The following is a 25961-nucleotide window of genomic DNA, read 5'->3' on the forward strand; positions in this document are numbered from 1 at the left end:
GTGACATCATGGTCAAAGTTAAAGAAAAACCACAATAAACATGACAATTTGCAATCATAACTCATCAGGTTATGAAGGTGTAAGAGTTGTCTTTCTTCATTTTTGTTATCAGGGGTTCCATAAGTCATAAAAGTCCCTGAACTCTACTGGGCGGATGGCTATAGCATATGATTCACATCATTTTCATACTGAGCAAATGTTTCATCATGGGTGAATGATTTTGTATCAATTTACAGTGACCCTTACCGGACTCAGACCATAAAATGTCCCCACAGCATAATAGAGCCACCAGTTCCCTTCACTGTAGGGGTCGACTGTGTTGGGAAGGTAATTCTGGAAATTTAGCAGGTTACAGATTACTAGTTACCATATTTAAAATGTGATGATGTAACTATTTCAATTAGTTAATTAAAGTAATGTAACTTTGATTACTTTTCTAATTTTCTAACGAATGTTTTCAGATGTTACGCACCAAAATCTAAATTTTGACTGTATACTGACATGATTTCTTATAAAGCGAGATTAATCTCTCATTTGAAAATGAGATGAGAAATATTCATTAGTTCATGCAGATTTTGGAGAACAAAATAATATAACATATTTTATGAAAAATAGTCTGGCATGGGCTTAATTGACTCTGTGACACAATTTAAGCCCATGTGTGCTCCAAATAAGACCATGTCATGATTTATTTATAAAATATTTATTTTTATTTTTAAATATTTCAAAGAATTAAAAACAATATATGTATTCAGTAACATGTTAAATATTAAACAATGAGTGGAAAAACCTTCCTGAGCAAAATCTTAAAGGTGTGACTTCAGATGTAACCTCCTTTGTAATCATAAACATTGTCATCAGTAACTGTAATTTAATGACACATTTTTTCTCAGTAACTGTAACAGTATCAATTTTACATTTACTTTTTAATTTAATTAAGTAACACTGTTATATATAGCTAGTTACTCCACAACACTGGGTCAAACTGTATATACACAGTCTATGGTCAAACATTCATATTTTTATATGTCCCAGGGACTGAATGTAAGTCTATGTAATGTCCCCAAAAGTGACATAGGACAACTTGTGTGTGTGTGTGTGTGTGTGTGCGCGCGTGCGTGCGTGTGTGTTATATGTTGAATTTACTTCTAATGTAATGTGCCACAAGTAAATGCCATTTAAAGCATGTTATCATATCTTCTGTATGTTTTATATACATATAATAAAATAAAAATGATTTAATACAGAATGCTCATATTAATATAATGGGAATATTCCACACAGGGTATGATTGTTTTATAACCCCGTTCTCCGTGGAGGTGGGCGGAGACTGTTCCATTTCTCTTCCCCTCCTCTTCCCCTCCCAGTCCCTTCCTCGGAAGTAGACATATCTGTCTATTCCCCTTTTCTTTTTTATATTTTTGCAATAACCCCTTTTCCCCAACAATTAGCCCAATGGACGCCAGGATGGACGACTAAACCGAAGAACGGGTCCCCGATTTCAGCCCGTAATTCAACCTCGGAACTGAGTGGACCGGATGAAATCCATCTGTGGTTTTCTCCGCTTCACAGGGGAGGTAAGGCTCGGGGCTCCGTCTACTTACTGGGTCTGTGGCAGCCATTTAAATGTCCCGATACACTCCAACTCCCGTAATTCAACCCCCACCGAGAGTTGTGGATGAATGTTTTCAATATTTGTCGAATTGATTAATAACGTACGAATTAATGCTCACACTGAAATGTAGCCGTTTACGACGCTCGGCTGCGAAATGAGCTAGTTCCAGGGAATAGTCGTTTTCGTTATTACAATGTAAACACTTAGCAATGCACCTGCTATACGGGGGTAGGTGTGATTCCCAAACATGTTTGCGTGTAAGGTGAACGTTTATAGGTGTTGATTGGTAGTACTCAGCTAACGTCGATTCAAAGCGAGTTAGTTAGCTGGTGTTTCAGTTTAACGAGTGACCGTGTTAACTGGTGACTGAGTCGAATGAGTGGTGGTTGTCGTAGTAGTGATGGTAGCTGCTGAAAAAACGAAGAGAGCAGCCTTTAATTTTAATTTAATCCATTTAAAATACATTCTCGTCCATGTGTTTATCTGCGTTAACTGTTTACGTAGGTTAAAATGTGCTTTGCAAGTTAAATTTGGCCTGTCGTAACGTTTATAGCTTGTTTATAGTCAATAGCTTATTATTTTATACCGTTATTCTCAATCGGAAAATTGCCCACAATCAACCAATTAAGCTGTATAATGAGAATTAAACTCCTCATAATAAGCTTACTTAGCTGCTTTGCTAATCTATATTCCCCCCTCATAAACAATAACTTTTAAAAACATGGACACTTCTTGTTGACAAAAACAGTAAGACAGAAACTGAAAGGACCACACGAATATATATTTATATATAACATTAAATTAAAGTGACTTTTATAGCTTTTATAGTCTGTGTGTTCTGTTTGTTTTTTCAGCCGCTACCGTCACTACGACAACCACAGACGCTTTTCTGCTTAGAGTCACCAGTTTACACGGTCACTTCTTAAACCGTAACACCGGCTATTATGTAGGTTTATGTTTAGCATAAATAGTTTATGATAAGCAAGTTAAGGACAGAGATGGGGTCATATGGAGTTTCTTATCTATGATAGAATGGCTAATGCTAAGCTAACAGTGTGTTTGACTGCATCATCATCTTCAATTCATGACTAAGGGCCATTTACAAGCAGCTTTCCTCAGACAGTGTCCTCATTCAGCTTTGCATGCATGGGAGTTTGTTTCAATGCAATATCACTGAGTCCCTATTTCATACACACAAGTGTCTGTTTTGGTTTCAGTTGCCTACAATGACCTAATGCATCTCAGTGATATTAAAGGGATAGTCGTCTTATAAACAGAATCCCAAACAGTTTGACAGATGAAGAACATGTGTTTAGTCACACGGTGTCCTGTATATCTCATCACATCGATCACCGCTGCTTGGCTCTGTTCTCCTCAATGCCCGGCTAGTGGAAGGAACATTTTCCTGCATCATCATGCAACAGTTTCGTCTACTTGTGAAGCTGCACGGCTTGAACACAAGCGCACCAACCCTTCGACACACACCCAGTCACACTCATTTCATCCCTTTTTAAATTTTGCACAGCCGCCCAGTTCTAACTGCTGCTGGTAAGACACTGTAGCCATCTGTCCACTACAGATCACTTTATTTTTTGCAACATCTTGTAATTTTTGCAAGTCTTTACCAGCTTTTAATACAATGCGGTTAAGTATTCCAAACTTAAGGTTCACTTACCACCTTTTTCAGACCTTTTGACACAATTTACAGCCTTCTTCAGTTAATGGAACTTCATCAAGTGTCATTAGTAATATTATGTAAACAGTGCAGCTTTCAAATAACTGCTTTATAAATGACTATAAGTACCAAACATGACGATGAAGGAGAATCTTAAATCTGAGCTACTAATACAAGATGTTGTCATTACACGATGTCGGGCACTATTTGGTCGTGTGAATCAAGACCACCTGCTCTGGATTGATCAGCTGAGTTTGCATGTGCTGTTCTGACGTGCTGTGTCACTGTGTGTACAGGTAGCTGTATCCAGTGGGGAGGTAGGCTCAACCAGGGAAGGAAAGAATGAAGTTCACCGAACCCTGGGGACGCCAGAGGCTGTCTTTTCTTCTGGAAAAGGCAGCCTCTAGGGAAGCCAAGATGTGGAAGGTCTACGTGCCAAAGAAGCCCTCCTCACAGGTGAGGATTCACGTCCTGGTGTTTTCCATTCATTACGTGTCAGATGGATTTCGCTGACAAAACACATCTCAACAAAAGAACCTTCAGGAGTGGCAGTTTAAGAGTGTAATTGTACACTTTTGAGCAGCTGCAACCACACTGTTTGACTTAGGCGCTGACTTCATTTAGCAGTTAGGTGTTTGTCTTTTCCTGACAGCGATGTGACGTCAGGAAGCAGATTCTTCTAGTAAGCTCAACAGAGTCTGATAGCAGAAAAACAGTAGATTAGATTTTTAATTTTCTGTTTTCTTCTAATCTCAAGAAAGTTACATCACAGTCTCAACGTAATAAGCTTGTTTTCCTTGTTGTGATCAAGTAATCACATCACTGGTGAAAGGTGAAAACAATCGGTCACTTTGTCCTATTATTTTGAGAACATGATATAACAAGTCGGCTAAATCTGGCAGAGAAGTCCACTGTAGCTGCTACTTTTGATTATTTGTCATTATCAGTAGTAGCAGAATCATATTGATATTTTTTCTATAAAAAATGGGAAAGGCCAAATGTGTAGATGTGCTCACTGTGGAAAATTAGCAGTATGCAGTACTCAAGTTGAAGCAATAAAGGTTTAAGTGGCAGCTGAAACAGCACAACTGAAAGAAGATGAAATGGCACTTAAAATTGATTTTCTTATTGGAATGTTGTGCATCTTCTCTGGTGCCCAGCCCCGTTTGTGCTTACAAGACACTAAGCAATAACCAGGATGACCTCATGACAAATCACAATGTATAATTCTACACATTTAAAAGGAGTACATTTGGAAACATTCAGTTTACATGATAGAAATATGCTCTTGTGGTGGATACAGTTTTCTCTCTTAGCTTCTCTGCATTTACTATTAAATCTCAATAAAACCCAAGAATCTCCACATTTAAAAGTTTCAGACAACCAAAACAAATCAAGATTCATTGACTTCAAATAATTCCCCAAGTCTCTGTACAGAAGGCAACGCAAGAGAAAATTAAATTAATCCTCGACAATACCAAGATCATAAAAAGCCACACAGGAAGGGCTGATGGTAGCTAAAGTTTTAGATATAGCTCTGAATAAAATGAGTTGAAGCTCATAGCCTAACTGATCGTTTCGGTGTCTGTGAATGACAAAGCACAGAAGACATTCAGCGCACGATAGACAGAACTGCATCAGCTTTTTGGACAATATCCACAGTTCTAAGTGCTGAATGGACAGTTGAAATGTAAGTGGTGTGTGAGTGCAGGACGACATTTCAGTTGAAGTGCAAGTACTGGAAGGAGTTGGTGACAGTTGAAGTTCTGGCTCAGGTCGAAACACAAAAAGCAAGTTTAAATCTGACTGGAATTAGAAATATGAAATATTAGTGGAAGTGAAAGCGCTAAAAGGAGACGAGAATGCTTTCAGAACTTCAACCGTCTCTCTCACATCTTGTTTAGGGCCTAAATTCAATAAAGGTAAGTTGTAGAAAACTGTGTTACAAAATGCATGTATTACAATTCAGAAGGTGTCAAGTGTGAGGATTCATTACAGAACAGTCATTTGCTAAATCTCTAAGGTTTTTTAGTGAAACTGACAAACTATGGAACATTAACATTTATTCTAAGTAACTTATACTCAGTGTTTCTTAAAGTCAAAATATCTAAAAAAACGAATCTTTCTGACATTAACTTTGAACACCAAGAATGCAGATGTTTTACAAACCGTCATAAATAATAGAACTTGTAGGGTTAAAAACTAATAATTTCAACAATATATTCCTTTGGTGAAACTCAAGAGTAAGGAATTAATATTTTTTTTTAAATATGTGACACATTGATTGGTTTTTCTTCACCAATTTGGCTGATTCTTTTCATTTTTTAACAATAAAACAAGATTTTAAGATGCATTAAATCACCTGTCCAAGGTGAGAGAATTATGAACCAATTTACATATATTAACGTGTTTTATTGGCAATGAGTGAACAGGTTGTAACAGAACTTTAAAAAATTCGACCTTCTCCGACTTTCTTGGTTGTATATAACAGCTTGTAGACTGAGTTCTATGATTTGTCGGGCCAGATTTTCCACGAAAATCCTCCGATGTGACATTTTTGTGTGCTTCCGAGTGCCTTGCCGCTCTCCGGCTAACGTCAAAAACACAACCGGCATCTACCACAACAAATAAGTGTGGTATCCAAGTAGAAACACGCTGCAGATATTAGCTCTCCAGCTAATGAGACGGCTAGCTGTCTCTGTCCAGCGTAAAACATTTCACACCCATGCAACAAAGGAGCAGAAAACAAGCTCTAGAATGATAACACAACATGACCAACACCTTTTCATTTTTTTGTGTTGGTTGTCCAAATGTTGTAATAAGCACACATATCGCAACAAAACCACAGCGTGTTGCTCCCAGGCCACAGCTCATTGAGTCTACCGGTGTTTCGTAAACAACTGGTTAAAGAAAAGTTGGTGGTTTGTGGTCCGATCACATTCGGGTTGTCCATTAACACACATTTTTGCAAGCTGGGATGGGTGTGATCTGTGATGCTTCGGCAATTGTAAGTGAGGAAGAACACATCATTTGTAATAGTCTTGCACTGCTGCTTCCTCTTTGAGCTGGCAAACAGCCACCTGTGTCACTAACAAAAAGAACTATCTGAATCCTTCATATAAAACCTTTAAGATACGGTTCACGGTCAGTAATCCATTCCCAGCTCTGAGACGCTACACTAGATAACTTGTCATGATAAAGCAGCAGTGTATCAGACACACAGTGAGTCACTGAGACTCCACTGACACAAGCCATTTTTGTATTATTACGTCCGTCACCAGGCTCAGCTGATCTCACACGCCTCAGAGCACGTACACCCGTAATATCGGATACCTGTGAAATGACAGTAAACCTTCAATTACACTTCGAATCACTCGGTACATCTTTATCACATGAGTTATTTTATCACCGCTAATTCAGATTAGCGTTGTCCTCTGTTAACTTTCAGCTTTCACTTTAGTTTCAGGTCAGGTCTTTTTTGTTAAATTCAATTTCAGTAAAATGTCATTTAGTTTTTAAGACGGCATTCTCTCTGGTTTCAACCTCACCCATCGTTCCCTTCTCTGGTAAATACACAAGCAAGAACAGTGTAATGTCTGCTCAGTAATACTGGTGTCCGAATACACGTCAATGGTAGTTTTGTGGTCCATGGTTTCGTGCAGTATTGCAGGTACACCAAATGTTTATTGTCCAAAAGTGACCCTGCCCGTGTTTACCTGTAGCACCAGCATACAGGACTTTCATTCAATGAAATAAATACAATAATATTGCTTTAGTGGACATCTCGGTGAAGATCTAAATGGTTTAGTGGCTGAGGTAAGAGACCCTTTTCACAGCAGGGATTTTGACTTGACATAGGAGGAAAATCACAGGTGTTAGGGTTAGAACAAATACTGTGTCCAAATGTCTTCTGTGAAACGCTGTATTGTAGCATTAGAATCACAGCCACCACCTTTAGTACCTTGTAGTTATTATAAACATTAGCTTACCATTCCTATAATTGTCCATTAGTCCATCTTTCACAGTATCATTCAGTTTTTTGTTGGTGATATTAACACAGATTGAAAACCTCCTCAGTGCATTCTCAAGAAGTGCTTAAATAAACTTCCTGCAAGACAATCAGGAAATTGAGGTTTTTGTATTCATGGTGCATCCACCCTGCGTTAATGCCCGAGTATTTTTGTCTGGATGCTTTCCTGCATGAGGCTCGTCGCAGTCGCTTCCTTAACTCCCCATGAAGTAGAGATCGGAGCCCCCTCTCATCAAGCTAATCATGCTAATCGAGCTAATAGGATCGACACTGGGTCACTAATCTGTACATGAGAAACTTGCAGGGTTGTTATAGATGTTATCCCTGGACAGTTTATCAAGCATCATTTTTCTGCGTGCTTCAACTGTGAAAGGTTTTCTCATCACAACACTGGAGACAAACAAAGAGATGTTGTTTTAAATGTTAATGATGGGTTTGTGCTTTAATAAACCTTTACCTAGTACTTTCTGCACTCTGTTTTTTAAACTTCTCAGATCTCTTGTTTTTCTTCCCTTCTTCTGTTCTATTTCTGAGCCTGACACTGATGCAGCTACCTGCACTTTGTTTTCATATTCACAGCTGATTTTAAAGATGCAGCTATTTATATTAAATGGATTTAAGACAGCGATAATCTCTGTGAGTGTTAATCCAGATCGACTGCTGCTGAGTCACTGCTGCACATTCATGTTTCGGCCAGTGTAATCTGGCTAATGCAGCACAATCGACCAGGGCTGCTTAATTATGGTAAAAATCATAAACACAACTGTATTTGGTTAATGTTGAGATCGTGATTATTTCACACAATTACTCACCGACTTTGGAAGCATCATAGATTTATTTCTTAAACTTCTTAAAAAAAATGTGTCTTTTAGATTTAAATAAAAAAATAAGAATAATAAATAAAATAAAAAATAAGATCAGCTATGCACTCCCACAACCTACTGAAAAGTACTAAACACATAATATATATAAAAAGATACAAATAGACCGAAATCAGTAATATAATGTTATTATAATGATCAATACTAACATGTTTATTCATTATGGTACTTTGAGAAGCAAGAGGTTTGACAGAAATCATTGACTTGTATTAACCTTGAGTGTGTTTACATGCACTCGAGTAACCAGGTTACTGATCTCTTAACCGTCATGTGAAGGAGAAAGCTTCTTTCTGTTATTGGAGTATGGGATTAGAGACACCTGGTTTCCACAGGTAGATTGTACTTCCTGGAGAACACCAATCAATGTCATGTATATGTGTTAGCAGGTTTCTAATCAGCTTTTTAAAGGTAAGCATGTACACAATAACAGACTGCAAACAGAAAGAGAACAGCGTTGAGTGGATAGTTGAAAGGAACAGATCTGTTGTTTTTGGATATATGTTGGATCCCAGTGTGCAGCCAGGTTGGCTCAACAGGCAAACCACTGTTTTTCTCTATCCAAGCACTACTTTTTGTTATTTTCCAGTGCTGATGTTTTCACTGGGTCTGAACATGTAAAGGGGAAAGTTTACTGAACATCATTAACCAAAACAATGAACAACATCTCTTTATCTCAGCCTTGGGCCAGCCACCTTTGTGGCTTTTTGCTGATAATGAAGGGGCCCTTACAAAGGCTGTGAATAACAGAACTGAGGCTTTTATGACACTTATCAGTGCCTTTGGTTGAGTTAGCAGGCGTGTAAACTGAGGTAAGAAGTCAAGGAGGCAGTCAGTCTGCTCCGAGCCATATAAACAACAGCAGTGTTGGGGGTGTGAAGTTTTTCATAGTTGAAAAGAGAGTTTAAAAGTGTTAATTTGCTCAGTGTCACTGCATTCTCCATCATACAGACATGACATAAAGACAGCTGGTCAGCTTTAGAGTTGGAAAGCTGTGTTGGCATCCAATATATCATTGATTAATTATATCCATACATCTGAAACTTAAACCATCTTTAGCCCAAGAAATAATCAATTTAGAGAAGAAACTGACTGCAGATGGCGGCTGGTTACATGTTGAGAGGTCTTGGTTCGAGTTCAGCAAAGAAGGTCTGCCAGATTGTAATTCTTTAATTCAGAGTTATTCTGATAGACTAGACAACAGCAAACAACTTTTTGTCCTATGAGTAAATGATTACCTTTTTGAAATCTTTGGGTATTGTCATGTGGAGGGTGTTGTGTAGTTTTTGCTGAGCAACTTCAGCCAAGAGAAACCTAGAAGGGGTTGACTTGGAAGAACGGTCTGCCCCATCTGAATTCGAGTGGTGCTTTGTAAATGGATTTCTGTAGTAGTTACAGACTGTCCATGACAAACCACTAACACCACTTTGTATAATCAGATCTGAGAAAGAGCTATGACCATGACCTGGTTGGATTACATGGTTGAAAGACACCAGCAGTGAAGGAAGCCCACAAACTGAAGGAGTCCTAGGGGGATTCTTAAGCCCCACTGAATCAATTCAGATATGTGGAACATATCTGCAGCTTCTGTTGTTGCTGAACCTAAAACTCAGTTGTGAGAGGAGTTCAGGGAGACCATGAAGAAGAACTAGCCTTTGGCCTTAAAGTGAATGTGACTAGAGCTGGATATTGTTTGAAATATTTCGATGCCAGTGCCAATTGCTGAGTTTCAGTTTAGATGCCAAAACAATATTTTAATACCCTGCTTTAAGAAATACACCTGTTTTTCTACAGCATGTTTTCTTTTTCATTCTCAAATATTATATGCTGTGTAAAATTGGCAAAATTCTGATTGTAATCAGGAACCAGCAATTTTAAAAGAAAAAGTAAAGAAGATAAGCACTCTGGCCAGACATGACCGTTTTTTATACTTGGCACTACCGATGTATTTCAGGTGGTACTAAAAAAAGCATTGTGGTCCAATAGCTAGACCTCAGTCTGTCAAATGGTCCAACAACTCTAGCTGTTCTCAGCTGGGAAACGGCAGACCTGAAATGTGAGCTCTGTTGGCCTCTAGAAGGAACACTTTGAAGATCTTTATTAAGTTGACTAACACACCCTCTGTAGAGTAGGCAGATTCACAATACAATAAAGCTCTGCAATGGAAGGTACAAGGAACCAGGAAGGGATTATATTTGAAATGTTCAGTGTTTGTTGTTAAGCAGACTTGATTGACATACTTCCTCAATGTCATGCAGAGGTCATGGACAGTGACTGTAGAATGGTGGTGCTCACTTTTAAAAAAGGAAAATGTAAAGTAGGCTTCAGGATCCCCCAACGAGAGTTACTACTACAGCCAGACTACCTTGGTTGGCTTATTGCCACTGTGACATGGAAAGTGGTGGAAAATGGGTGGATACCACTTTGGATGTCTGTTTCATTCAGCAGTGTGAGTGAATTCAAAGTGGGCCAGTTGTTTTTAGTTTGGACTTTAGAGCAGTGAGGCTGAACAGTGTCGAGTTGCAGATTATTTGGCTACCAGGGTCAGTTGCATTCTGACCTTTGAACCCTGCTGCCTGTCCAGTGTTACACATTCTCCTCACTAAACTAATGATTTCAACTCTGTGACAAGTCAGGAATATAAAAGTATTTATTTGGATGTTGTGATATTTCAGAAAAATGTTTTTGCATTTCAGTGACTACACATACAAAAATGATTGATTGTTGTTGTTCAGTGTGGTTTTGCTGTGTGGCCCCAGAAAACTGAAACCCCATGACCAACCATACGCTGTTACCCTTCACCAGCAGATTTTCAGTTTTTCTACCTCAGCATCAATTTTGACATGGAACCAGCCATCATATGGGAGGTCTGTGGTTTGTAAACCGACATTTGGATGGTAGAGGGGTTAGAGTTTCAGGTAATTTGGTGTTGCGAGCAGCTTTGGGCTTGACTATCTATCATTTATCTGAAACTATTTTCACAAAATAATAAACATGTATTCAAACCATGATTGACCTTTCATACCAGATTGTTGTAATCTACTGCTACCAACATGAGGAGTCAGCACCTGACCTCATGTAGCTCGTGGGGGTATTTTATGGTCAAACATTTCTCTCTCAAACACCCATTTACCATTCAGAGACTTTTTCCATTTGTTTTATGTAATTTGTATTTATATCATATTATTTAAAACACAGAAACCTGCAGCATAATGTAATGTAATTATATTATTTTAACTGTTTGTATTCGGAATAAAAATGAATTGTGAGCAGGTTGTTCTGTACTATGTAGATTTGTTGAGACATATGTAAGATTTTCATGATATTTTGGTCACATCATCCAGTTTAAGTGCATACAGTGTGGTGTAACCTCATAGATTTTTTTTTCTGTATTTGGTCATCTTATCAAATGTTTATGACACTGTACAATCAAGTTCAAGGACAATATTCAGCATGGTCCTCTGCTACAGGGGCTAGGTTTATCTATAGTAACTGTATAGTATGTTTGTATCTCTTATAGAAAAGCTGTATTCAAGCTTTCATAATGAAACTGAATGGTATCTACAACCTTTTAAACCTAGGTCAGGTATGTTGAGTATGCAAACCAAAAGACCGTACCTGTCATAAAACATTTGGTGTACAGTTTCTGTTTCATTATGAGGAAGAATTGTGGGTTAATTATTTCAGCTGTCACACGGTGAACAAATGGAATTCCTGGAATGCCTCTGAGCAGATTCTGTGGTAGGCTTGGCCTAGGTCGTCCAGCTGGTTTAGAAAGATCCTGCTTGTCTCTTTTTGTGGAAGTATGTCAGTCACAAGGGCGTCATTGATCACTATATTGGAAACTAGGTGAATCAGTTGGATTAGTGAGTCCTGTCTGGCTTGTTTGGCCCTGCAGTGAGTTGATACCAGGCCAAGTGTTTCCCTGAAATAGCATTGCTGTGATAGGGTTGGTTTGTTGGTTTGGGGGTTTCCATCTGATCTCTGTCTACAAATCAAAACCTTCACTGTGGGATGGTTATGTAAAGATACACATGACAGTAGGTAGTTGTTTGGGGATTTTGTAGTTAGATTGTTTTTACTTATTTTTTTACAGGCTTGCTTTCTTAGACCTAGTCTAGAGAAGAAATAGTTAAAAATGATTTTTGTTCTCTCAAAGTCATAAAATCGGATTTATATGTCTGGACAAACTTGATTCCTTGAGATTCCAAAACATTATTTTCTTAATCATGAAAGAGTCTTCAGTCTCTGTGAACTCAACATACAATATTATTCCATAATCTCACTTCAACTGTTGAAACTGTTACTGTAGAATTTCATGATCGCAAGCCATAAAGTCTTCATGTTGAAATCATAAAATGTCTTTATCAAAAGCAACAAGGAATTGAAGGATCAACTACATCTAATATATATAATCATAACATCATTATCAACGCTTACTGTTGAAAGTAGCATAATAATGAATAAATGATGTAGTATGGGGTAAATCTGCTCTAGTTTAGTTATAATGTAAACCGGAGTGTTGTCAGCAAACACTGATGCCTTGAAGGATAAATAAGTATGATTGATCATCCTGAAGAGAACAAACGTCTCAGTGGTCTGTACATACGTCCTCCCGGTCCAGCAGGACGAGGTTGTTGATACAGTTGTTGCTTGTTGCAGGATACAGACATCTCCCCTGCACAGCGGGATGAGGCCGTGCGCTGGTTGACGGAGCTCCACAGCAAACTGAAGATGTACCCAGAGACTCTGGTGTTAGCGGTTAGCATTCTGGACCGTTTCCTGGCTCCCATCAAAGTAAGTAAAAAGTACCAATAGTGCTATGACTGTGAGTGACTGTTGAACTTACAAGTGACGCTGCTTTTATTGGTTATTAATGAAACATGGTTAGGGTTAGGGTTAGGTTATTGGAGACACTGTTTTACTAAAAACCGAGTGTTTATTTGTTATGCACAAAAGTAATCTGCTTAAATATGCTCAGACAGGCCTTATTTCAGGCATTTAATAAAGAGATGACAGGAAACGAAGAAGAAAGAGTTTTGAACCAGGTAAATTGCAGTTCATGGTCAGCGTCTTAGCCTCTAAGCCACAAGGGCGCTGCTAAAATTGCAAATTTGAATCTTGCAGGGCTGATATTTAACTGATGAGAAACAAAAGGGAAACCGCCCTCAGACCAGACAGTCACGTTAATGTCAGTAGGTCAGTGGGAGGTCCTCGATTATTTTTGTCTTTGAGTTCCACGGCTGTGTTACTACTGAACGGCTCTCTGTAATATTAGCCGACTGGATGATGAAGAGGCTTTTCACACAGCACCCTCAAAGCCGACACACTGCGCTCACAGAGAGACAGGAAGTGTCAGTTCTGTGTGTCCTGACCAGGCCACGATGTCCCCCGAGTGTTATTAGCTGCAGAGTGAAATGTTCGAGGATTATCAGGAGCTGAACTCAGTGTGCATCTGATAGGTTGTTTTCACAGAGAAACACTGTGACTGTGTGTGTTTGTAGGAGTGAACATTTAAGCTTCATACCTTTACCTCCTTTGTGTGAAAATAAGCTACTAACTTATCAATCAATACAGTTACTGTTGAAGTAGAAGGCAGACTGCTGACTTAGGCTTTCTCCCTTTAGGCCTGCACAGAAACGCTGATTCATGTTTGGAGCAGTCTGAAAGAAATTGCGATGTAGGCATTAATAACCAGCGCAGTGCTGCTGATGCCGATATTGATTGATGCTGTTTTGTTACAAACAAACTAAAGTGTAAAAAAGAATTAGAATGACTCGTGTGGCTTTAATTACTTCATTTTTCAGGCATGTTTGTTTAGGAGCCAGCTGAAGACACGAGGCAGCAGCCAAATGTGCTGAAGAGTTATGATGACATGGATCATCTTTTGTCACATAAACCATCACATTCTATTTAACTAATATATGAACTAAAGTTACAATGGTACATGAGTACACATAATGTCCACTGACAATACAACTTCTAAAACCATGAAAGCCACATTAACAGTCCTTTCTTATATTGTATCTTCACTACCTCATACATACACATAAAACTGTGTGATGTTTGTTGAAAGGAATTCGAGCTTTTGTTCAGTCTGGCGTAGTGTAAATGTATTTTTCTTGGATTAGACTATGTCCTGTGAATCAGCTGCCTCAGCAGTCAGTGTCAGTCTCAAAGCTTCAAGACACAAGCAAAAAATGTGCCTTACTGTTCACTGTAAACCGTAATGGAAATTGTAAACATAACAATATAATCATATATACAATCAAATGGTACATCTTTCGGCAGATGTCAGCTGGACTTCAGCAATCTGGTATAAACATTTTATTGATTGATTGTGTTGTTTGTCTTCAGGCCCGTCCAAAGTACCTGCGCTGCATCTCCATCGCCTGCTTCTTCCTGGCTGCCAAGACCTGTGAGGAGGACGAGGTGAACACAAACTACACAGTGCACACAACATAGAAACACACATGACACTAAGATGAAATAAAAAGTAATAATATGAAAAGTATATATGTTAAAATATAAGTAGAGTTTACTGCGTAAAGGGTTTAGGCTCGGTAGAGGTTTGGGGGTTAGGGGATGCATTGTGTCAATAAGTATCCTCACTAAGGTAGAAGTACAAATGTGTGTTTGTGTGTTTGTCTCCCAGTGTGTGCCCTCTCTGAGGGAGCTGGTTGCCTCCAGCAGCTGTGGCTGTTCTCCATCAGAGATCCTGAGGATGGAGCGGATCATCCTGGACAAACTGGACTGGGATCTGCACACCGCCACGCCGCTGGACTTCCTGCACATCGTACGACTCTCTCTCTCACACACACACACACACACGCACACATTCACTAACACACCCTCACTGCATCGGACATGATCTGAGCTACAGTTAAGGGTGTTTATAATCACAGCTGGTGACACCTGCTGGCCAAAAGAAGTTACTGCGTGGTTTGAACAGACAATTCTGCTGAATAATGCTCTTCTCTTGCTTCATCTCCTGCGGCTGTCATGTCAAGGCCTTTTTCTCCGTCTGTTTTCTTTATTATGACCACCACCACTCAGCATTTTAACCCACAGCAGCATGTGGTTTGAAGCGTGGTTCATGGTTGATGATATTATGGATATCATGTAAAAAAACAGCTATAACTCTTAGGCTCATAAAAATGCTTGTTTTTTAAATTTTTTTATTCTTTTGCTACTTGTTAGAAGTGCTGAACAGACGCTCTTCTGTTACAGATAGTAAAATGTTTCAACTTTGTCAACTTTGATCAGCTGCTTTCAATACTGAAGCAGTCGAATTTAGTGAAGAATTGTTCTCTGGAGATTTTTAACTTGACCCTAATGTGACATTCTACACATGCTTAAGTTACTTTCACTTTACTGAACAATAAAACAAATCTTGTAATTATGTAATTATGTCTTTTAATATGGTGTACTTTTCTCTACTTCCTCATCTTCTTCTCCCACAGTTCCATGCAATGGTGTTGTCGTGTCGTTCTGGGTTTTTGGACTCCATGTTGGGACTGAACCGTTCTCAGCATCTCGCCCTGCTCACACAGCGACTCTACCACTGTCTGGCCGACCACACGCTCATAAAGGTACGCAGCGATGAATAAAAGAGATACCTGGAGGCCAAAGTGTCCCTGGCACACAAAAAATGACGTCATCAGTGTCTCGTGTGAGAATAAAAGGCTGAATCATCCTCTAAAAATCACGCTTTTGTGCCTCTGTCTCAAGTTTGTTTTGATTAAACAACTTGTTGCCTGGCGACTGAACAGGTTTGTCCCTTGTGTGTCTCTGTAGCTCAGAGGATCCATGCTGGCCTTGGCCCTCATCACCCTAGAGCTGGAGACCTGCTGTCCTGACTGGCTGGCTCTCACCATAGACCTGCTAAAAAAGGCACAGGTATGGTTTTTCATAATTAGGTTCAACTCGTGGCCAATCAGAAGCTCTAAATGCTCAGTGTGAGGATCATGTGACAAACAAACAAACAGGAGTGTAGATGGGGAAGCAGCACAAAGCTGATATCGAGCTTCTGTGGAGGAACAGAGCGATCCAGTTCCTCAAAATGGATCAACATCTGTCATAGAGACGTTGACACTCTGAAAATAAAACACTGACGTCAACAATAAAAAATACATCAACAGTGAACATGCAGCTTCAGTGCAGCAGAGGAGAGATACGGGATAAACTGAAGTTAGAGAAAATCAGAGGCAGAGGAGCTGGTTTGAGAGAATTTGTATGACTTTCTGCTGCTTCCTGGTTTAACCCCTCCCCCTCTCTGTTTGCCAGCACAGCTGTTTAATTTGTTTTAATATGCAACCCACACGTTTGTTCAGATTGCCTCAGGCTCTGTTATTGAGCAAAGCAGTGAGTGTGGAGCCTCCAGAGGGCGCTGTTGCACTCAACAGAGAAAACTGCTGTTTAACCACTCTGACATATTTATACAGTCCAACATATTGAACACACAGAATTATGGATTATTTCTATGTGGTAGGACATCTTAACAAATAAATAAATAAGTCAATGGAAAAGGTTTAAACTGTTTCCTTTTCAATGTTTCTTGTTTTGTTTCCTCATATTTTACTCTTCTTGTTTTTATGCTTTTCTAGAAACACTTAAAATGAAATCAAACTTTATTTATACAGCACTTTTCATACAGGTTATTGGAGTTCAAAGTGTTTCACAGTTGACTGACAAGCTGATAATGAGACAGAACAAGTGTAGATCGAGACCAACATAAAGAAAAGGAACAAAATTTAAGACTAATGCACACAAGAGAAGATAAGAATGACAAAAAAAAGTAATAAAAAAGATTTTAAGATCTATAATAAAAATCTATAATAAAGAACATTTTTTATTCAAAGTTAAGAGTAAAATTTAGCTAAAATAGATTAAAAAGACAAAACAAGATGAAATGCAATAAAAGAGAGTTTAATAAAAGCTAGATTAAAAGTTAGGTTAAAAAATAGATTATAAAGACAAAAGAAACAGACGAAAAAAATTGATAAGAAGATGGATGGACTTTAATTGCCTCTAATTGATCACTGATCACTTTCAGGCTCTCGGTAGTTGAATTATAGGCTGAGTTATGGGTCAATTATATAAGAAAGACTGACTAATTAACTCAGTTTAATGGATATTCGTCATGTAATTTAATTGCTACAGTTTAATTTGCTCTATAAGAGACTTTGGCAGGTTAAATGTAATTTTTTTTTTTGTTTAATGCTTTAAATATTTTGTTCCTTTTGTTAAAATAAGATTATCATCATTATTATTATTATTATTATTATTATCATCATCATCATCATCATTATACTGAATTGTTATTGTTATTATCCTTCATCCCTCTGTCCTCCTCTTCCTCTCTCTCTCTCTCTCTCAGATCGACAGCTCTGAGTTGATTCGGAGTCGAGAGCTTGTGGCTCGTAGTCTGTCCACACCGAGAGCTTCCCTGCCTCCAAACACTGTCTACATCTACCAACCCCTGCAGAGCCAAACCACCCCACAGCCTCCGGACCAGGACCCCTCACCCCCCTGCTGCACACTGGGTACGTTTCATTTATCCTCCCAGTATATTTCACCACATTGTACACAAAGCCAACGTCTATCATCATGACATTAGCACAACAACGGTTAACATAACCTTAAGTAATTATCCAGTAAGATAATATTTATTTAAAGTCCGTGTAAAGTAAGAATAAATATGTGTTCTGAGTTTGACATACCACAGAAGAGTGTGTTGTTAACCACCCTGCCAAATTTGAATGATTAAAAAAATCGTCAAATATATGAAATTAGGCTTAAAAGTTGTGTAAAAATCAACCTTTTTCTCTGCTCCCAAACGCTGTGGGAGTGGCCGCCGAGTCCGCTGAAACCCCGCCCCCTACCAAGTGTCACCTGTCAATCAAAATGACCACCTCTACCAGAAACATGGACGCTAGGTCTGAGAGCTTTCTGCTGCTAGCTCAGCGGCTAGCTTGGCAGCTGACTTGGCAGCTAGCTTGGTGGCTAACTCAGCTAACTGGCTAACTGTAGACTGTAGTAGTAGTAGTAGTGTGCGCTGAATGTATTTATACCCACAGCAGCAGGGGCGGATTTATGCCAATCACCGCCGTCCATTAAATCCAGACACAGAAATCTTGAAACACAGTTTGTGAAGCCTAGCTCCACAATTCAAATCTAAATGGTTGAAACGCTTTTTACACCTTTTTTAGAATTTATGACCTATTTAATGTGTTTAGAAGAGAAAATGTCTGAATTCACTTTACACGGTCTTTAAGTATGACTTTCAGGTAACTCTTGTTGTACTGAAGGGAAAATGTACATCATACTGAATTTACAATGTGAACTATCGTAAGAAAGTAATTCCACCAACTTTAATGTGTTCACCCGTCCTTTATATGCTAATAGTAGCTATTTGAATACCAGCAAATAAACTTCACTTAAGGCATTAAAGTATTTCCGTTACTCTTTTTCTTTCCAGGGACCACCACCATCGAGTCTTCCAGGGACCACACCCATGTCACCGCCCCCGTTGCCCAGCCACCGACACCTGCTGGTGGGCAGCAGGGGAGCCAGCAGCCCTGGAGCTCCGCCTTCTCCTCGTCCTCCACGAACAGCAGTATCCCAGCTCTACTGTCTCCACCCAAACACCTCCGCCATCTTAACCAGCTGCAGAGGGTCACGCTGCGCTGCAAGGCTTCGGCCAAGCGCAAGGTAACACCATCTCTCTCTGCATTGTGGTGTATTAATAATGTGCATTATGTAGAACTTTAAAGGGGCAGTATGTAGGATTTTAAAAGTGCTGTATGTAAAATGTTAAAAGTGCAGTGTGTAGAACTTTAAAGGTGCAGTAGTTAGAATTTTAAAGCTGTAGTATGTATACATTTTAAAGGTGCAGTGCGTAAAATTTTAAAGGTGTAGAATTTTGTGACATCTAGAGGAACGGACTTGGCAGAATTGTTTTAAAATTTTAATTAGTGTATTAAACTAGAGTGAGCCCTTCAAATCTACTTAGGGAGTGGGTCCTCTTCTATGGGGACCACCATGTTTCTACAGTAGCCCAGAAAGGACAAACCAAATACTGGCCTTTCTTGTTTTTTGTGAGTTTTGTAGCAACCGTACATTCTCCTTCATCCTTGGAAGGGAAAGGAAGGGTGAGGAAGGGGTATTTAGGTTTTCACTACCCATTCACCACTAGATTCCAGTAAATCCTACACACTGCACCTTTCAAAAAATCATTAATCACAACTCTATTCCTGAGTCACTATAAAAGTCTGTCTTGTGCGTTTGAAGGTGGAAGAGATGGAGGTGGACGACTTCTACGACGGCATCAAGCGCCTCTACAACGAAGACGTCAACACCACCACCTCTGCCATCCAGGAGGGGTCAACACCAGCGACGGGGGCGATGACAACAGGAGGTGGAGGAGGAAGCGGAGGAGGAGGAGGCCTGGGTGTCTGCAGTGTCCTGTTGCCCAGACAGGAAGGCAGCTCCTCCCCCTGCCCGCCTCTGCAGCCAGTCAGTGCCTCCTAGAGACCAAACCTGTCGACCAAAACCACCTTAACACCGACATCATGTTTCACTTTCACTTTAAGCTGATCAACAGGGTTTTTATCAAATAGTGACGTTCAGGCTGTTTTCTTTGCAAAAGACTTCAACATTATCAGATAAAGCTTTTATTCAATGTTTCTGTTAGCATATAAAAGCAATATTGAGGCAGCTCCTAATGGAAACGTTGCTCATTACTGTTACCAGAGAGAAAACGGTCTTTTTACGTCACCGCTCTTGAAAATATCGACATTCTAATACAAATCATACACACACAACAGATGTCAGCTGCTTAAGACGGTTTTGGTTTTCGACGCGAAAAAAACCCAACAAATCCCCCACCCACCCCCCCTCCAGTGCCACCCGAACTGTTCCCCGAGGTCAAGCTCCCATCATCCCCCGCAGCCGGAACAAAAACAGAGCCCAAAAAAATTTAAATACAGAAAAAAAAGAAAAAACGCAGCTACTATCTTTTATTAATTCTATTTGTCAAACACAAATACAAAAAAAAGGTTTAAAAAAAATAAAAAGCTATAAATATAAAACGTTTCCTACAAAAAAAAAACAACTTAGAATTGACTCTTTGCTTCCCCCCCAGTGTCTCGCTCTCTCGTCCTGTTTATAGGAATATACTTGGACATGTCCTAGTTCGTCAACTTATATTTGTTTTTCCACTTCTTTAAATTCTTTCCTTTAATTTCATATATTTATGGTTTTCTTTTTATTCTGTCCCCTGCATGTTTTCATCTCTATAACTAAAGAGTCTAAATTAAACACGTATGAATGTTTCTAACTGTTACTTGGCCAGATAGAGAAAAAAAAAGAGTTAGTTATTCTTTCTTTTTTTTTCTTTTTAGTGAAGTGCAATTTGATTGTTAATAAGATGCTAATATAAACATCCCTCCTCTTAATAAATCCCTCTGTTTCTCTCTTCGCTCTCCCAGCTTGTTGTGACAGCTTAACTGAATGGAAGTTTCTCAGGTTGCTCTATTCACCCACAAACTTAAAAAAACAAAAAAAACAAAAAAAAGTGTTTTTGAAGTTGCCGCTTAAAAATCTGGTTTTCCTCGTTGAAGGAGTCCCGGCTGCTAATTGATCATTTTTGTTTGTTTTTGGAGCCTGAGAGCAGCTGTGGTTTCAATTCTAACCATTTTTATTGTGGTTTTAATAGATTTTTCCTGCCATTGACTTCCATTCATTTCTAAACAGTATGAATGTAGCTGTGAAATCATCAAGTGTAACAGTAGTAATAAGTAACTGACTCAAGTGTTCACTGTGATAATTACACAGCTTAAGTTTCAAGTGTGTGCTAATTGATTTTTTCATACTGTATAAAGCTAAATGGAAATCAATGGAAACCTAAAATTGAAGGAAAAACAAATTAAAAACATGTACAGTCTGATTTTAAAAAGTGGTCAACAGAAACATAAAGTGTAAACTCTCTGTAGTTAAAACTTGAAAACACACCACTATGGTCCTTTAAATGCATCAGTGCTTCTGCAGTTCATCTCATTGAGTTAAACTTGAAATGATTCTTTCAGGGTTAAAAAGAGAGAGATAAAGGCCAAATAAGCAACCACAGCAGCTCTTGTAGAGGACGGGTGGGTAACTCCACCCATCCCCCACTCCTGAGTTTCAAACGAACGCTGCCTAAAGCTCTGAAGGGCTCATAATACTTGTTGTCTAATCAGGGTCCCGTCCTTTAAACCTGGTTTAACTAATCCAAGCTTACACAAACGTATCCTGCTGATTCTAATCCAGTTGACTTGATTATTTGACCCCAGACACACCAAGACTCCATGATTTCTTGATAACCTTTATTAAGATGTCTTAGTTATGACCCAGCTAACTGAATAAAGACTTGTTGCTATGACAACCCTGGTTTAAAAAAAGAAATCAGATTGCATGTGGTTTCTGTGTTGAAGCAGCCAGAAGGAAATAAAAGGAAGAAGGAATTTAAAAAAGCATTATAATAGTAAGCTAAGAGACAGAAAATGTGCTTTTTGGAGTTGGAAAAAAAAATGAGACTAGTGACAATCTTCACAACACGCTCTGTTTTTTATCTCTGGAAGGTCTGTTTAATCTTTAATTCTTACAAAAAGCTCTGTTGTTCCTGCTGTGGGAGCTGCTGGGTGGCTTCTTCAGGTTCTTGAACGCACCGCGGCACCAGTAAATAAAGAGAATGAAAACTGACCACCTGCTCTTTGTCTTTATTTCACAGTTTGAAAAAGCATTCATGTTTAAGTCCTGGGTAAACATTGATGACATGCAGAGGGGAGGTCAGTGGTGAAAGGTCACAACATTCAAAGTAGATGGAACAAAACAGATGTTAGTCAGGTAAGTGGTTTATTATAGAGATAGATATCTCAAAATGGAAAAATAAATCAAAAGCTATCTGCATAGATTTCACACAATAAAAAATACACGCGTACACGATATGATACCATACAATACGATATACTTTATTGTTCCATAGGGAAATTTGTCTTGGACTCAATGCTGCATGTATGAATGCCTCCACAGTTAAAGCAGACAACATATGAACAAAAGCTAAAGCATCAGCTGTTTCAATCACAACAATAAATAACAGAAAATATTTCACTCACCCCATGGTAAAAACATAACATTGCACACACCTCATAATAAAAGGCCATGAGACCACTGCACAATCATTAGTCTCAAGCAGCAGCATTTAAAAGTTTGAAAGTACACATATACAATGCCTCAAATATACTGTCAGTGACAGACAGTTAACTTAATATATCATATCAGTATATAGCTGACACCTCTTCCTAATGATCGGCCTGAAACCCAGGGCTGGATTAGTAACTCCAGGGGCCCTGGGCACTTGATCTCATGTCCTCCAAACAACATGTTTAATTCTGATTGGATAACACTACTGTCGGGTAGAAACCTTGTAACTCCATATTTAATTTTGGACATACTAGATTTCTGACAGTGACCATAATTAACAACATCAAGAGAACGGATCAAGTCTTGTGTCATATTTCTGTAGAGCCTGACCACAAAAACAAAAAAATGCAAGTCCCCTTTCTATTCAAGGGGCCCCTGGGCACTTGCCCAGATTGCCCATATGATAGATCTGGCCATTATATACAATAACGTACAGTACAACATAAAATGTGTGTGTCCACTATAGGGATTATGTTTCTAAAATAATGCCAACTCAGTAAATATTCTGAGATATTGCATTTAATCAGCAAGACAGAAAACATATGAATAATGAGTGAAGTTGCTACTTGGACACATTGCAGGTATCTTACTGGTACAGGTGGACAGCATCCTGCTTCACGAATACAAAGTCACCTGAAATGCATCCAAGCTATCAAAAATGTGGTCCTGTCTGAATACTATGCTACTATTTGGTCACTTTAAAGTACCCCTTTACTCAAAAATGTGTTTTTTTTCTTCCTTCATCATCTTCGTCACATTTCACACCTGCTGAAAGTCTCTGTGCTCATCTTTAATCTCATTTGACAGAATTGAGCCTACAAGCATGATTTGAGACATCATAGCTAGTTTAGGATCCGAGTTTCAGCACAGAACTCAAGTGATATGTGTTGAAACTTAAAGCCTCCAGCACACACACACACACACACACACACACACACACACACACACACACACACACACAAACACACACTGAAAATGGACTTTACAGTAAAGTATGGGGCATCTTGTGTCCAGCAGTTCAAACTTTTCAAAATGAAAAATAGATCCAGAGATTGTGGATTTTTCTATGAGGGAGGAGTAGTAGATGTCACTTTAAGAGCTTTTGCAGCAAAATAATATCAAACCAATTATTATTCAAAGTAGAGTATTTCTTTCTGTTTAAACATGTCTGGAGGGGATGTTTAAAGAGACAGCGATATCACAGTCAGATTTTCAAGGATTTTTCAGTGAGTGACCGGTTTCTGAGAGGATTATAATCTCCACCAGATGGCGCAGTTGTGGCTCTGTAGGCTTGTTTTCTTTTTGAAAAGAAAACTGTAAAAACAGAAAGGTAAGAACTTGTCCTTTATTGCATCTCTTCCACTGTTTAAACCCAAACAGTCACTCAGACATACTGCTTTCTTTCTTTTTCTTTTTTTTTGTGTCAGACATCAGGAGTCTCTAACCCTAAGCAGCTGGTTCCACAGTTCAACAGCTTGTGTCTGGTTTCACAGCTGAAGAGTTTTTAACTTCTGTCAGAAGCTCAGCTCAGCTTTTATAGTCAGCTCAACACATTACCCTCATCACCATGACAACCACTGACTTCACCACCACTTAAATTAAGACCCCCGATTATATTAGAGTCAATTTTTCATCACACAATTAATGGATCAACAGAAAAATATTTAGATAATTAATAATTGTAATCAATCAACCAAGAAAAACATTGACTGGTTTTAGTTTCTCATATGTGTACATTTGCTGTTTTTCTTTGTCATTCATGTAAATGATAATTAGGATCTTCAGCCTCTGATTGGTTTGCTCTACTGACCACTTCTCCTTATATTGAGGTTAGAACCACTTACATTATTAACATACACAAACTAAAAATACAGAAATAAATAAAGAAATGTAGAAATGTACAAACAAATGAGATGTATTAAAAGCAATCCTGCATAGAGCAGCTGTGAGCAATGACCGGAACATCACTGCTGACTCAACATTCACTGACATATGAACATAATTGGTAAGACTCATCAAGCTGTTACACACTCTGCCTTCATCACAGTAATAGCTGTAATTTATGGAAAATCAGGGACCGTTTATCAAAGAAGCTTGTGTGTGTCTAAGGTTTATGGACCAGTGTCAGTGCTGACATGTGGACACAATGTTGCCTTGTTAGAATCGTGTTAGAAATGTTTTGTTTTGCATGTTTAAAATAGAAATGACTGATGTGACAAATTAACTAGTTCACATGAGGTGAAAACATGGTGGTTTTAACAACTTGTTAGCTGAGTCAAGTCCCACTTCTTTCACTGGAGAGAGCAAACAAAGGGAGTGACCAAATTCTACTGTATTTGCCATGTGAGCATGTATCATTCCCACAAGAAGAGGCACAAGCTGGAGTATCGGGGATCAAAATCACTTAAAAATGTATTCTACTGTTAATCATTATATAAAATAAAGAAATGAGTAGTCACAATAATGTGAATGATCTATTTCATTTGAAGTATTTAATTGATTGATTGATTGAATGATTGATTATGTTCATTTTAGACATGTTACATCCTTCCCTGTGCACTGAAACAGTTGTAATAGTTGAGTGACTTTATTTAAATACATTTTGCATATATTACATATTTCATAAAACCTCTTGAACACATTATTTCATTAGTTGACACATTGAACTTTATAATATAGCAAATTGGCTGTTCTAGTGTACGTTCTAGTGTTTTTGATTTACTGGGAAAATCACAAAAAGTGTTACTTTACTGTCCCTGGTCTCCCCTAGTATATTATTATACTAGTCTGTATATTGTGACTGTAGCTTCCTGTGTCAGAACAACATACTTACTAGCAGTTTTAGATACTGGTGGCTTACAGATCAAGGAATCTGTTCAGTTGGAAGGCATGAGAAACACATCAGAGGGAAAAGCATACAGCAGGAAAAGCCCAGGTCTAAATAATAAAATGAATGATGGCTGAATTCCATTTAGCTGCTTCCGTTTCAGGGTCCTTGTATTGTTCGTGCTGGCTCACTGTCATGGTTTACTGGGACACTTGAGTAGAGCAGATCCTTTGTTAATGTTATTAGTAACACCAGTGCTTTTCATGATGAGTTTAAATACCTCCTGTGAAAAAGGCTTGTCATTGTTTTCTAATGTTTATCTCTGGAGAGCTTCTATGGTTTTAAGATACCTCGGGTATATAAAAATGTCACGTTGGGGTTATTTTAGCTTCATGGATGACTAATGATCAGCCACTTTGATCCAGACTGAGTTATTCTAAATCCTAATTCCTGCTGACTTTGGTGAATTTTTTTATCTTCTAGCACCATCAGCAGGTCTACTGGAATGATAAGCCCCACATTTTCTAGGCATTCTTAAAATTCACATGGTGGTGGGGGAGGGTAACGTTTGTCTTGTGTGCCCAAAGCTTGCAAGATGGACTTTTTCTAGAGTTGTTGCAGCCATCATAGACCTGTTGAAGGCTACGGACAAATATATGTTAGTTCTCCAAAGTTCCAAAAATATTTGAGAGTGT

At 38.7% G+C, this 25961-nt stretch overlaps 1 protein-coding gene across 1 annotated transcript; it reads left to right on the plus strand.

Moving 5' to 3' along the window:
- The first annotated feature begins 1363 nt into the window (after positions 1-1363).
- On the plus strand, positions 1364-21938 carry ccni (cyclin I). The gene is made up of 10 exons (XM_062434162.1): positions 1364-1577; positions 3587-3746; positions 12861-12995; positions 14556-14630; positions 14854-14994; positions 15662-15790; positions 15996-16097; positions 17578-17743; positions 18679-18911; positions 19491-21938. Exons 2-10 carry the CDS (start codon positions 3633-3635, stop codon positions 19728-19730), a joined length of 1335 nt encoding a protein of 444 aa, XP_062290146.1. The 5' UTR covers positions 1364-1577; positions 3587-3632; the 3' UTR covers positions 19731-21938.
- The last annotated feature ends 4023 nt before the right edge of the window (positions 21939-25961 follow it).

This window comes from Scomber scombrus, chromosome 15, assembly GCF_963691925.1.
Source record: "Scomber scombrus chromosome 15, fScoSco1.1, whole genome shotgun sequence".
Lineage (NCBI taxonomy): Eukaryota > Metazoa > Chordata > Actinopteri > Scombriformes > Scombridae > Scomber > Scomber scombrus.

Coding starts and splice junctions, on each gene's coding strand:
- ccni (XM_062434162.1), top strand. CDS start 3,633: ATGAAGTTCACCGAACCCTGGGGACGCCAGAGGCTGTCTTTTCTTCTG. Junction 16,098..17,577: donor ACCTGCTAAAAAAGGCACAG/GTATGGTTTTTC, acceptor TCTCTCTCTCAG/ATCGACAGCTCTGAGTTGAT. Junction 17,744..18,678: donor ACCCCCCTGCTGCACACTGG/GTACGTTTCATT, acceptor TTTTCTTTCCAG/GGACCACCACCATCGAGTCT.